The 13,570-nt window shown below is 47.2% G+C and overlaps 4 protein-coding genes across 4 annotated transcripts; 1 reads left to right on the top strand and 3 right to left on the bottom strand.

Annotated features, from left to right (window-relative positions):
- Nucleotides 1–199: 199 nt before the first annotated feature.
- On the bottom strand, nt 200–6,856 carry H6S33_012142 (uncharacterized protein; the record flags this gene model as incomplete). Its single annotated transcript, XM_044843521.1, has 3 exons — nt 200–1,244; nt 1,300–2,952; nt 3,378–6,856. 3 exons carry the CDS (start codon nt 6,854–6,856, stop codon nt 200–202), a joined length of 6,177 nt encoding a protein of 2,058 aa, XP_044695810.1.
- Nucleotides 6,857–6,930: 74 nt separating this feature from the next.
- On the bottom strand, nt 6,931–8,160 carry H6S33_012141 (uncharacterized protein; the record flags this gene model as incomplete). Its single annotated transcript, XM_044843520.1, has 1 exon — nt 6,931–8,160. The coding sequence occupies one exon, from the start codon at nt 8,158–8,160 to the stop codon at nt 6,931–6,933; it is 1,230 nt and encodes a 409-aa protein (XP_044695809.1).
- A 414-nt stretch (nt 8,161–8,574) lies between these two features.
- On the bottom strand, nt 8,575–8,844 carry H6S33_012140 (uncharacterized protein; the record flags this gene model as incomplete). Its single annotated transcript, XM_044843519.1, has 1 exon — nt 8,575–8,844. The coding sequence occupies one exon, from the start codon at nt 8,842–8,844 to the stop codon at nt 8,575–8,577; it is 270 nt and encodes an 89-aa protein (XP_044695808.1).
- Nucleotides 8,845–9,156: 312 nt separating this feature from the next.
- On the top strand, nt 9,157–13,219 carry H6S33_012139 (uncharacterized protein; the record flags this gene model as incomplete). The annotated part of the gene is made up of 4 exons (XM_044843517.1): nt 9,157–9,318; nt 9,365–10,801; nt 10,853–12,421; nt 12,470–13,219. The coding sequence occupies 4 exons, from the start codon at nt 9,157–9,159 to the stop codon at nt 13,217–13,219; spliced, it is 3,918 nt and encodes a 1,305-aa protein (XP_044695807.1).
- Between the last annotated feature and the right edge of the window lie 351 nt (nt 13,220–13,570).

Genomic DNA, 13,570 nt, shown 5'->3' with positions numbered 1-13,570 from the left:
AAAGTATAATACTTTACCAGCACTATAATTAACAATTATAGCAACAACATTACCTCCTTGTGCTAACACTAGCGCCCTTTAAATCTCGCGCCAGTCCATCTTGATAAAAACCGCCTCTTTCAAATATAATAGCCAATTTTTAAAGAAAACCTTGTGTTGCAACATACCCTTGTATATGTGTTTCTCATACGCGCCGAAATTAGTTAGGCGTTTCTGGCACCCCGTGTCCGTACGCTAGCTTTCTAAACATATTAGTTCCGATCTTAGCTTTTTTTGTGACCTTTCCGGCAGCGTCCGCCTCTGCAGGCCTTTTCAATGGCGCGTTTATCGCCTGAATCTCGGCTTCAATGGTGTCGCCTTTCTTCGCAAGAGCAGGCACTTGCCTCAGCACATTGTACGCAAGCATCTTTGTCATAGCTCTAGCCTCCCCTTCCACGGAAGGAGGTCCAGTACCTTGGGTAACAGCAGTGCTAACTCTTACGCCGACTCCCATTAGCCCTGTCAAAGGCTGATACAGACTGTTGGCATTGCCTACGGTGGAGTTGTTGTAAACTTCCTTTGCAGTCGTGAAGTCTCTTATGGTGCGAGTGCGATGCGCCATAGCTGGGGGGGGCATGGCAGTGGCCTCGGTTTGGATCTTCCACAACGGCGGACCACGACTGGACGCCCCACGAATCACTTGCGATTGAGAGGAGCTAGTGTGGTGCTGTAGAGTCTCATAGCCTGCAGTGCGTGTCTGTGTAGACGAGATACCAAAGACAGGTCTCCTAGCTGACTTTCTCGGGATAGCCGGTGGGTTCTGGTTCACGGCAGGTGTACCAAAAGGATCATCAAGTCCTAGAATCTTCTCGATAGCAAAGCCATCCTCCTTGGCATAATCCTGGGTGGGGATTAAACTCTGTGTAGATAGCCTAAGTTGAGCAGCTCTTGGCATCAAGCCACACCTAATCTGTGTAGAAGCTGTTGGAACATGTGTCAATGTGCGCTGTGTAGTAGGGGCCTGTGTTAGGGTGTGAAGACCCTGTGGCTGAGCAGAAGGGGGCATCAATATCCTACGCTCATTCTCCTCAACAGGCTCAGGCTGAGCAGAGGGAGGGGTAGGGTCCGGCATAGCGCCAAGTGTACTCAGTGGTACCTGAGTAGAGTACTGCTTTTGAGTAGATCTGTCTTTCGTTTTGGCCTTGGTTGTTGTCTTATTACCAGGGATCTGTGGCTTTGGTTCGGTATTGTTGGTTACACTATCACTGATACCTGTCAGCTTCAACGATCAGTGGACAAGTTGCAGTAGGGGGTTGATACTTAAGCTCCTCCTTTCCGTCATCCTTCTTCCTCCTGCAAGTTCTCTTTGGCTTCTCAACCACCTTATTTGAATCATCGGCTGCCGCAGCAGCAGCACTCTGACGGCCTTTTGCAGTGGATGTAACCTTCTCTTCCATGTCTTTAGTTTTCTTCTGAGAAGGAGCCTTGTTTTTACTGCCCTTAGGTCTGCCACGGCGTTTAGCTGGTACATTGGTAGGAGCGGTTGGTGCCGGGTTGGTAGAAGTTGGAATCTCCGGTGACAAGGGAATAGGCTCCGACTTATCAGCAATTGAATTGGCAGCAGCAACCGGAGCAGGAGGGGCTATTTGAGATTCAATGGGCATCACTGGTTTTGGATACGGTGTCTTTGGTGCTGCGTAGTAAATCGAGTCATCCCCACTCATGTAATCAGCATCAGAGTGTACCCACATTACCGGCACATCCTTGGTCTTCTTGACGGCAGCCAGAAACCTCTTGTACTTGTCCTCGTCATCAAGGAGGTTCTGGGGACCACCCGAAGCTGAAAACCGGTACCAGGTGTCCTGATCATTCCACTTTGCTCGAAATTGTTTATATGATAGCGAAAGGGAGTAAACAACCTTGCTATTATTGACAAGAATAAAATACTCTCCACTTGACTTGGATGGGAGCTCTTTGTTAGCAGCATTGGGAGGCGGAGTAAACCGTTGAGCAATCCTCTTTCTAACAGCTGGAGGGATACCGTCGACCGGTGCCTGTGTTGCCCCAGTATTCATTACGTTGAGGACAACAGGGGCCATTTCTTTGGCTTTGGTTGCTGGTCTTTGCTCGTCTTCATCGTCATTGTCACCCAAAATGGGATCTTCAACTGTCTCAGCTGGTTGGCTCAGCCATGGTGACTTTCTAGCCGTTTTTGGACGACTCTCCTTGGCTGGTTTAGCAGCGTTGTTGCTTGTAGGCTGCTTCGACGAACCCTGTGTTTGTTTAGCCTTAGCTGCCACTGGTTTCTTCTGTGCTGCTGCTGGGGCCGATGAGGCATGTGCACAGGCAGCCTCGGTGTCGACTGATACTTCCTGCTCTGTTCTTTCAGGCATCAGTGCGGTAGTTGAACGTTCAGGGAGGGCACGAGATGCATGAGATGATTCACTTCCCTTACCCTTACTCTTATGCTTCCCGCTGTAGAGTCCGTGTTTAATGGGTCTTCCCTTTCGAACAGTCCCCCCGTTATGGACAACGAGCATGTTCTTGAGCCTGTTTTTGTTTCTCCGTTTGTTCTTGGTGAGAGATATTATGATGGCCAAGATGATGTGATCGGGGTAGTTGTACTCGGCGAGAGCATGTTTAACTTTGTTAATGAGAATCTGCCTGGTGGCTTTAGTCTTAACATCAGTCCATTTCGAACCAATGATAAACTGCATCGGTTTAGCCTCGAGAGCCTCTCTGGCAATGGCCCGTTGACGTTTGTACTCCTCGCGGTTTTTGAGGTTGTTATATACGCCGATACCCATCTGTTCTATCAACGGGGTTTTGCTTTCTGCCACATCTAATAGATCATCAATTGCCTTCTGGTTCTGTGGAACAAAGTCACCGATAGCAGCACCTTCACCATCACTGGACCCATGGACAGATTCATCTTCGATAGTATCGTCATCAGCATCCTCTTTATCACGGGGACTGTAGGCAATAGACTGTGGTGCCAAGGAATACAACCTAGGTAGTGACGTAGACGTGAACGTAGATGTAAAGGTATGCTTTGACTATGGACTATGGGGTGGCTCTGCCTGGTATGATAAACCGGTTGGAGCCCTATGACGTAGTGCGGACAGAGAATAGTATTCGTGGAATAAATACAGAGGTTGCGTAAGGAAGAAAGAGAAGAAGGAAAACAGACAAAAGCACGAGACAACGCCCCCTTATATATCCATCCATAATCCAACAATGACTAATACCTTCGCGTAACAGAAACCCAAAGAACATAACAGAAATCCCCATTACAAATCCTAATTCCACTGCACGATACCTCCTTCCCTCATCCCAGTTCATCACCTAGCCGAAATACATAGCTGCCATTACAGACCACGCCCCCCTCTAAGGCCTACCTCCTGGTAGGCTTAGGCTTCTCTGGATAACGCTTATGGAATCGTCTAATAATTTCAGGTGAATGTTCAAGGTCCGATAGCGGTTGCCAGGAGGCTTCGTCATATCCCATATATCGTACCAAATATTCAAATCTTCCTCTTCGTTTCCTCGAATCCAAAATATCTTCGACTTCCCATTCTTCCTCCCCTTCGATTTCAACCGGAGGTGGTGGTAATCGTTGTTGTCCTGGTAAAGGATCATTCGCTTCAGGTGACAATAACGAAACATGAAATACTGGATGAATTTTCATCGACCGGGGAAGTTCCAACTCGTAAGCATAGGGATTAACGATTCGTTTAACGCTATAAGGTCCAATACGTTTCCAATCGAATTTCTTAGAGGGTCGCTTTGTTAGAATATGACGGGTCGAGAGAAAAACCTTATCTCCTAAATAATATCGAGGAGCTGGAGTTCGATTCCTATTGGCTGATTCTTCTTGTATCCTTTGCGCCCGGAACATTTCTTCTCTTAGGAAGTCCACCACATCCTTCATTTCCCTTGCAATACGGTTCGCTTGATCCTCCGCCGTCGTTCGACCATGTTCCAAAGGCCCAAATGTTATCCTAGGATTCCTTCCCGAATTAGCATAAAAGGGGGAAACTTTTGTTGTTTCGGAAACGTGGTTGTTGGTTGCAAATTCAGCCATCGGTAACCATCGGACCCAGTCATCTTGTTGATAGGAAACATAGCTTCGGAGGTATTGTTCCATTATGGCATTAATTCTTTCTGTCTGTCCATCTGTTTGGGGGTGGAATGCAGTAGAGAACTTTGGCGAGATTTCCAATCGATCACAAAGGGACCTCCAGAATTCCGCGACGAACTGTGTTCCTCGATCGGATACCATAGTGTCGGGTAATCCATGTAGCTTCCAGACGTTATCAATATATAGCCTTGCTACTTCCTGTGAGTCCGCCTCCTTTGTCGTTGGTATCAGATGCCGCATTTTGGTTAGTCTATCCACCACGACCAAAATCGCATTATACCCATCACTCTCAGGAAGATCAGTTACAAAGTCCATCGAGACATCTGTCCAGGGTCCATCGGGAATTGGCATGGGGCGAAGTACTCCATAAGGTGCATTGTGTGATGCCTTGCTACGGGTGCACACATTGCAATTCCTAATATACTGATCGACAAACTTCCGCATCTGTGGCCAGTAATATTCTCGACTTAGGAGCTCCAGAGTCTTCGCTCTACCCGGATGTCCTGCAGATGGTTTGTCATGATATTCTTTTAAAAGCCTTAGTCGAAGGTCATCATCGTCTGGTACATATAGCATGCCTCGATAAAGCAGCCGACCGTTGTTATCTTCCATACATTCGGCAAGTGAGATTTTGTTTGAGTGGCGTATGCCATTCCGAAGCATATTGAGAACCTTGTTTGGGAAACTATCCACTTGGTAAGCTTTTGAAAATAACTCCTCTACAGTGGACGCTCCTTCAGCGGATTCATTTGACAAAGAACCCGCGAACAAACTTAGCTTGGTATCCAAATTTTTTCGCTTCAGAATCACTTGACTCTGATGCGTTAACCGTTCATCCCCCTCTTTAGGTAGGTCACCTGACCTCCTAGTCAATGCATCTGGTTTTGTTCCTTGTTTTCCTGGCCGAAATTGTATAACGAAATCGAAGCGTGAAAGAAATTCGGACCAACGGGCTTGTCGACGATTTAACAATTTTGTTGTCATAAAATACTCAAGATTCCGATGGTCGCTAAGAACTTCAATTGGAAATTGAGCTCCCTCCAGATGATGTCGCCATTCTTCAAAACATCGTATAATTGCTAAAAGCTCTTTGTCATAGATTTCGTAGTTGCATTCTGCGGGAGAGTGTTTCTTGGAAAAGAAAGCAACTGGATGTAGAATTCCTTCGTTGTCACGTTGAGATAGGATTCCTGCTGAAACATAGTCGGATGCATCAGTTTCTATCACAATTTTTCGATCTGGATTAAAATGAGCTAGTATCGGTGCCGTTGTAAACATCTTTTTCAAAGTCTGAAATGCTTCCTCCCTTTCATCCGTCCATTCAAATTTAACGTTTTTCTTTGTCAAGGCTGTAAGCGGGGCAACAATTTTCGAATATCCCAAAATAAACCGTCGGTAGAAATTTGCAAATCCTAGGAATACTTGAACATCACGAAGGTTTGTCGGTGTAGTCCATTCCAAAACATCGATAACTTTCTTTGGATCCATTCTATTCCCATTCGGAGTAAGGATTAAACCAAGATATTTTGTTTCCTGAACCATAAATTCACATTTTTCAGGTTTAAGGTGAACATGATTTTCATCAAGTACCTTTAGAACCTTTTGAATATGTTCTTTATGTTCTGATAGGGTCTCGGAATAGATAAGGATATCGTCTAAGTATGCTGTTACGAATTGATCGAGGTAGGGACGTAGAATATCATTGATCCAATGCTGAAATGTAGCAGGGGCATTAGCTAATCCAAACGGCATTACTGTATATTCGAAATGTCCATATCGAGTCCGGAATGCTGTTTTCCATTCATCTCCCTCCGCTATCCTGATTTGATTATATCCCCATCGTAAATCCAACTTAGTATAGTATCGTGCTCTTGATAACTTAGCCAGGGTTTCTTTCAACAATGGTAATGGATATCGATTTTTGATTGTAATCGCATTTAGGCCTCGATAGTCAACACAAAGTCGGAGGGTTCCATCGCTTTTCTTCACAAACAGTATGGGTGCTCCCGCTGGTGATTCACTGGCTCGAATAAATCCTTTGGGTAAATTTTCATCAAGATATTCTCGTAGTGCTTTTAACTCAATTTGAGATAATCCATATATAGGTCCATATGGTGGTCGTTTGCCTTCCTCTAATACTATCTCGATGTCATGGGATGGTCGATGTGGTGGGAGAATTGAAGCATCATATTCTTTGAACATATGAAGACGATGGTGAAATTCTTTCGGTACTAATTGTTCGATATCGATAGTGGATTTCTCGGTTGCTGAAACGATGACTGTATGGTGTTCCGGTAAGGGGATCGAGATACCATGAACAATAACTGCAGTTCCACTGAGTGAACAGTGTTGACAACAGCTTCGAGAGTCAAAAACAAGTAGATTTTCTTTTGGTCGAATCATAACATCATGTCGTCGCATCCAAGGTGTCCCCATCACAATCGGATAGTGTCCTAACTTCGTTACAAAACATGGCGCCGTCTCCCGATGACCATGAATGTCTAGCGAGACATCGACAATATGGGTAATTTTTCCTGACTTAATAGGCCTTCCGTCTATAACGTCTACATGGCGAGGTATTTTAAGGGGGGTCATTGTAAGATTGTTGTGGCGTGCAAAGGATTCATCAATGAAAGCATATCCTGATGCTCCGGTATCAATAAGGGCGTAGGTAGGTATAAACGAATTTTTATTCTGTGAAATCGAACAAGTTACTACAAGTTGATTTCCATCCATTTCCTCCTCTGATACCGAAAAACCAGAAATACACATCTTAGAAAAATCCTTAAACGGTCCCTGGGCTAAGCCACTTAGTGCAGGGACAAATCTTTTGCCGACTCATTATCGCTTCCATCATTTTCTTCCACTGTCAACGCCGCTCCTCTCATCACAGGCCTCCTTGGTTGATTTCCAGTTGCCCTCGCTTGGGGGCAATTTCTAACCATATGCCCGACACCTCCGCAATAGAAACATCGGCCCTCAGCTAATCGGGCGTTTCTTTCGGCAGGGGTAGGGCGACGACGTCCTCCAGACAGGTCCATGGGTACATCACCTCCAGGACGGAATGAGGGGTGATTCTCAGTAGCAGGTGGGTTGGCAGCAGGGGCAGCAGGACGGGGAGCAGGAACAGGATTTGTTGGTGGAGGGCGCGGAGCCGGGGTCGCAGTAGTAGTCCAAGGTTTTTTACTACCTCGCTTAGCTTCCGCCGCCCGTCGTCGGTTATCCAATCGTTGCAAGAGTGTTGCACAACCATCTACCGTTGCAGGAGTCTCATGGTGTATCATCGATTCGTCCAGTTCCCCATTAATTCCTTCCATCAAAGCCTCAATCCGAGAGACTTCATCCATACCCGACTCAGCAGCATACCGTTGAAACTCAGCAAAATAATCGGCAAAGGTTCGAGTGCGTTGTCTGATGTTCCGAAGATTTCTTCTAGCTGTACGCATTCGATCGGGGTCTCCAAAAGCTGTATCCAGAATCTCATAAAACCGTATCATAGAAGGTAAGGCAATACCTTCTTCTCCCATGTATTGTAAAAACTGATTGGCAGCAGCACCTTCCAATCTGCTGAACGCGTACGATAACTTAGACTGTAGTGTAGGATAGCGATCGGCATTTCCTAATAGCTTAAGTTTCATTTGTTGCTTAAATAAGTGTAGCCTTTCCCGGTCACGATCCCCCCTGAACACGTCGGGGTCTGGGAGTTTCTCCGACCGATAGGTGGTACCGGTAACTGGTGGTGCTGGGGGTACAGGTGGAGCATTATTTCCAATAGGTTCTTCGTCAGGGGCCACAATCTGAACAGCAGTTTGTTGAGCTCGGGCAGCAGTAAGATCTCGTTCAAACATTCTTCTTGCCCTCTCAGCCTCCGCTTCTACCTCTTGTAAATCCGTTGCATATTGAGTAAGACCATTTTGACACTGTTGAAGAAGCGCATAAGCTTCAGCTCCGACAACATGATCGACCTGTGGATGCGCTTCAAAAAATCTTTGGAGGTTATCGTTGAGTTGTTGATAATCGACATGGACATGTTCCGACATTGTAGGCTATGGTGTTGTATTGGTTGGCGATAGAGGACGCAACCTACGTATCACGGGGACTGTAGGCAATAGACTGTGGTGCCAAGGAATACAACCTAGGTAGTGACGTAGACGTGAACGTAGATGTAAAGGTATGCTTTGACTATGGACTATGGGGTGGCTCTGCCTGGTATGATAAACCGGTTGGAGCCCTATGACGTAGTGCGGACAGAGAATAGTATTCGTGGAATAAATACAGAGGTTGCGTAAGGAAGAAAGAGAAGAAGGAAAACAGACAAAAGCACGAGACAACGCCCCCTTATATATCCATCCATAATCCAACAATGACTAATACCTTCGCGTAACAGAAACCCAAAGAACATAACAGAAATCCCCATTACAAATCCTAATTCCACTGCACGATACCTCCTTCCCTCATCCCAGTTCATCACCTAGCCGAAATACATAGCTGCCATTACACTCTTCGCCCCCAGTTTCATCAGCAATAAGCTGTTCTGCGAATGAACGTTTCTTGGTAATCCGCTGTCTTTCATTTGATTTGGCAACAGCAGGAGTAGGCTTGCTGGTCCTGGCTACTTTGTATTTGGCTGCATCATTATTGGCTTGCTCTTTTTCCTTCCATTTCTTGAATTCTGCGAAGAGAAGCATGTCGTTTGGAGCAAGAGCATGACTAACATCACCCATTGACTATACGTAGAGAGTTAGTTTTGGTATGTTAGATGAGAGTGGATGGAAAGACCTCCATGGTATATGTGGTGTTTTGAGCTTTGATATACTATTTTGATGGATGGTTCTTTTGTGTGTAAGGTGGGGGAGGGGAAGACACACAGCCGGCAGTATAAGTGGTGTGTATTGACCAGATCGCTAGATGTGCAGGGAGACTTTGTATACATGTATGCAGGATCGAGCTAGCGATTTCCGCGTTGTGTAACATTTTGATGCTCAACGTCCGGTATTCATGGGAATAGAAAAGATCATCATTATCATTTTCACGCGATGTCAGACGGTTTACCACAACGATGGACCCCGGGAGAGAAACGTCTTTGCTACTGTGATTTACTTGATGGGCTACCTCACCGTGTCGTGAGGAGCGTATGGTTCCAGCACCGGCGTCAACAGGCATTGAGAAATCAGCAGGAAGAGCCCAATGCAATCAATGTCAGTATCATACGGTGCAGATGTCACGCTGCTAACCATTTGATAGTCTCCAAGCCCACAGGCATCAAATCACGGTGATATCATTCAATCTCAGCCTGATAACCAGCAAGCTCTTGACCTACTGCTCAACTCTCCAGTATTTATTGACAGAGGTATTGATGATCATGCACTATCTGTGGGGGCTTCACCAGTATTCAACGATAATATGGGACCTTTGTTAGAAGACGGCAGACCCATGGGTAATCCGCCACGACGCCGAGGGCGTAGGGTACGCACCATAATTCAGAGAGAGCCCGCTCCTGCCATAAGACCTCTAGCACCGAGGTATAATGGTGATCATCGTGATAACATATCGCTACCCCAATCAATACATTGTAATGAATCTCCACAACATAACATACAAGAACACTCCCAAGAGCCGCTGGAACCCAACCCATATGTACAGGAGGAGGCCGAGTCCGTAGGGATGATGAGTCAAGAGCATGCTTCGACCCAGTTGGTTGTGCCTGACTCCCAAAACAGTGGGATATACCACCGTGAATGGTCAATTACAGTTGATCAGGCATATGGCCATGGTGCGGAAGAAGTCATACAAGAAACACAGCCAGACCCAGCGGAGCTTTCAGAAGACGAGGCAACACTGGATCATATGTCTCCGGTTGATATATATGCAGCGGCTGACAACTCAGCAGATGACCCAGGCAGTGAGCCAAGCTCTTCTGATAGTAGTGATGTGCTTGGTACCCCACCTACCCTTCCAGATCACGAGATGCCAGAAGAAAACCTTCCAAATCTGGACGATGAGGTGGAGTCTCTACATATGTGGGAAAATGACCCCGATGACTCTGACGATCCAGATGATTCAAATGGCAGCGTTGACGAAGAAGACTTAGAATACAGCGAGGATGAAGACCCACAAATACTGACAGACTTCCCATATAGTGCTATTCCGAACATCACACTCTCAGAACCGATCTTGAAACATATAACATTGATGAAGGTCCGCATGGACGGCAACGTAGCTATGGACACCCATAAGCGATACATCAGGGCTGTGAAGGACTTTGTATCAATCTCGGATGAAGCCACTGCCAGAAAGGAGCTGGGACTGATTACAGAGATCCACCACGTCCGATACGATGTTTGTCGAAATAACTGCCTGTGTTTTGCCGAATATCCCAATGCAACGAACTGTCCAATCTGCAAGGCTGACAGGCTCGATGGCAAAGGGAAGCCATATAAGACCTTTGATTACATCCCACTGATACACCGTCTACTACTCATGTATAGTGACTCAGAATATGTCCGAACAAGTGTGGCTTACAAGTCGTCATTTCCACCGGCGAACGAGAACGAGCGAGAGTCCACGAGAGATTACTGGGACAGTCTCCTTTTCTCTACACTCAAATCAACAAGAGACATATGGACTGAGCACAGAGACGTAGGCTTTATATTCAGTACGGATGGATCGTCTTTGTTTAATGTAAGGCTGTGCCGCCCTCTGGTGTTCAGTTACTAACGACTATGACGCTAGATTGGGCAATATGATGTATGGCCTTTACTCCTGGTTAACCTCAACATTCCTCCAGCAGAGAGGGTTCTGAAGAAGAACCTGATCCTGTGCGGGATCATACCAGGTCCTGGTAACCCCAAGGATATCAGCTCGTTCCTTAGGCCGTTGGTGGACGAGTTTGTAACTCTGCAGGCTGGTGTCAAAGGGTGGGATGGGCTGCGTAAGGAAGCATTCCAGCTACGCGCTCATATTGCACTGATCTCTGGCGACACGATGGCTATGGCCAAGCTGATGAAGTGGACGGGACCAAACAGCTACCGCTACTGCAGGTTCTGTGCCATCTACGGCATCAGCGAAGGCCACATATACTGCCCACTCGAGCCTCCGCGGGACCGTGCTGCTGTATCGGAACAGGAGGCATCGCAGGGAGAGCCATCATCTGGACAGTCACAGCCGGGCCCCTCATCCAACAAGCGGAAGCGCAAGCCTAGGGCAGCAAAAAAGAGCGGCCACTACCCAGAAAAGTCCTGGGATCCACGCACATTGCCGGTGTGGACTGATGAAGAGATGAGGCAGACCCATAAGGCCGTAGAGGACAAGAACATCGCTTGGGGTAAGCTCATGGGCACTAATGGGGAGCCAATATTCAGTTGCTTGAAATCCATCGTGTACCCTTGGTGTTTCACGCCTGATGTGATGCACCTGCTCGACGAGAACACACCCCGGCTTTATCTTGCCCACTGGATGGGCATATACCGGGACAAGGAAACCGCTGCTTTGTTCAAAAAACAGGGGACGGAGGATGGTAGAGACTTCAATAATTCACAAGCACGTTCTGACGCGAATATAGACTCTCAGGAGCACGATGAACTATTGCAACAGGGTTCGCAGGCCGGTTCTCAATCCCACTCGCAGGCAATACCCAGAAGTCAGAGTGACGTCCAGTCCCAGTCGCAGGCAGGATCCTTAAGACGGAGGCTGCTTCGGGGCAGACAGGTGGTGAGCTTCAATGCTGCCGCTGATGATCACAGTGAATCATATATCCTTCCAAAGAAGGCTTGGGACAGGATCGGTGCAGAGATCGCAGATTCGAGAGGGTCTATCCCGACGGCGTTTGGCAAAGCGTTTAGGGACATCAAGTACCATGCAAGTTATAAAGCGACAGAGCTCATGAACTTCATGCACCTAATATCCCCAATCGTGCTGAATCAGCGACTTCCGGCTGAATACTATGAGCACTGGCACCACTTTGTCCTCGCAACAGAGAAGTCTCGTCGCTACCAGCTAACGATGGCCGATATCGATGAGATGGAGGAGGATATGATCCGGGTCGTGACTGATTACGAGCGGTTGTACTACCAGTATAAGACAGCAAGAATATCAAGCTGCACGACCCAGGTACATGGTGTTCTTCATTTATCCACCGCAATGAAGGTTTGCGGGCCGAACCCCATCTACCACCAGTATCCCATGGAGAGGACTGTGTGCACAATCAAGGCAATGTGCCATAGTCGCTCAGCCGCGAACCGCAATCTATCGCTGCAGCTCTTGGAGCGTGAGAGGATCAAACACCTGCCATTCATCGCCGTTGTAGGTCATCCCCTCTGGAAACACTTTTGATTACTAACCAATGTACAGCTTCCGGAAGGCTTCAACGACATGGAAGACAAACGATTGTTTGGCCTTGCGAAGAAGGACAAGGTGGCGTACCCTGTGCAGTACCCCGACTGCTTGCTGATGGGACCAAAGGAGAAACGGAGGCTCAACCAGTACGAAAGGGCAAGTCTTCGGCAGTTTATTGCTGAAAAGCTGGGCGTCCCAGTTCGTGCAGTGGACAGCACGGCCCTGCTGTCTGATATCATGGTGCTTTGGGGCAGGGCCGTCGCAGGGAGAATCCTGAACCATGGGAGCGAATACGAAGTCGTGGGCTCCAAGATATCCAACTCCAAGACTGGGGTAGCAACCAACAGGCGCAATGACTCCTGGGTCCGATATATACTGTCAGATGAGGATGACAACGATACATCATACTTTGGAAGGGTCATGCATTACCTGCAGTACGTGGTGTCCGAGATACCCAATTCTGCTGAACTGGGCCGGGATGGAACTGGGGAGCCTGTTCACCAGGAACCCGAGCCTTACATGCTTGCGTACATCGAACGCCTTGATGTAGGCAGAGTAAAGAAACTGAAGCTGGCCTACCGGATGGACTCTTCTAGGATCAAGAAAGAGTACGTCGATCTGAGGGACGTGCAAGAGCTTGTGGGCGTGATTCAGTCTCGTGGCAAGGAGTTCATGGTGTCCAGAAGCTCCTGCTTCTGGCCAAAGAAGGGTTTCAGTTGGAACGAACACATAGAGAACAGATTTCTGTTTCCTGGGGGGGAGTAGTGGAGGATTAACATGGTACGCCAGGCTAGTACTAGCGGGCGGGCATCAAGCTAGCCACCAATATGGCTAGCATGGGATTCGGAAAATCGTAAGTAAATGTAGCAGGAAAGTCGTCAGGAATCTTGTCGATCGCATTAAGGGTTTGTAAAATTACAAGTAAATGTGTTCGCAAATTCGTAAGTGATTGTCTGAACTAATTACTCAGTCTAGTCATCCATAAACCGTGGGTAAAGGTGTTGGAAACTCGTCGTCGTAGTTAACAGAAATTGCGTGTAGTCCCGCAAGAAAAAGTGGTCGGAAATGTTGTTTGTAAAATAGCAAGTAAAGTCGTTTGCTGAAAAATGTCGGACC

Source organism: Morchella sextelata (genome assembly GCF_020137385.1).
Source record: "Morchella sextelata strain SCLS chromosome Unknown scls_7, whole genome shotgun sequence".
NCBI lineage: Eukaryota > Fungi > Ascomycota > Pezizomycetes > Pezizales > Morchellaceae > Morchella > Morchella sextelata.
This window is presented reverse-complemented; position numbering and strand designations above follow the sequence as displayed.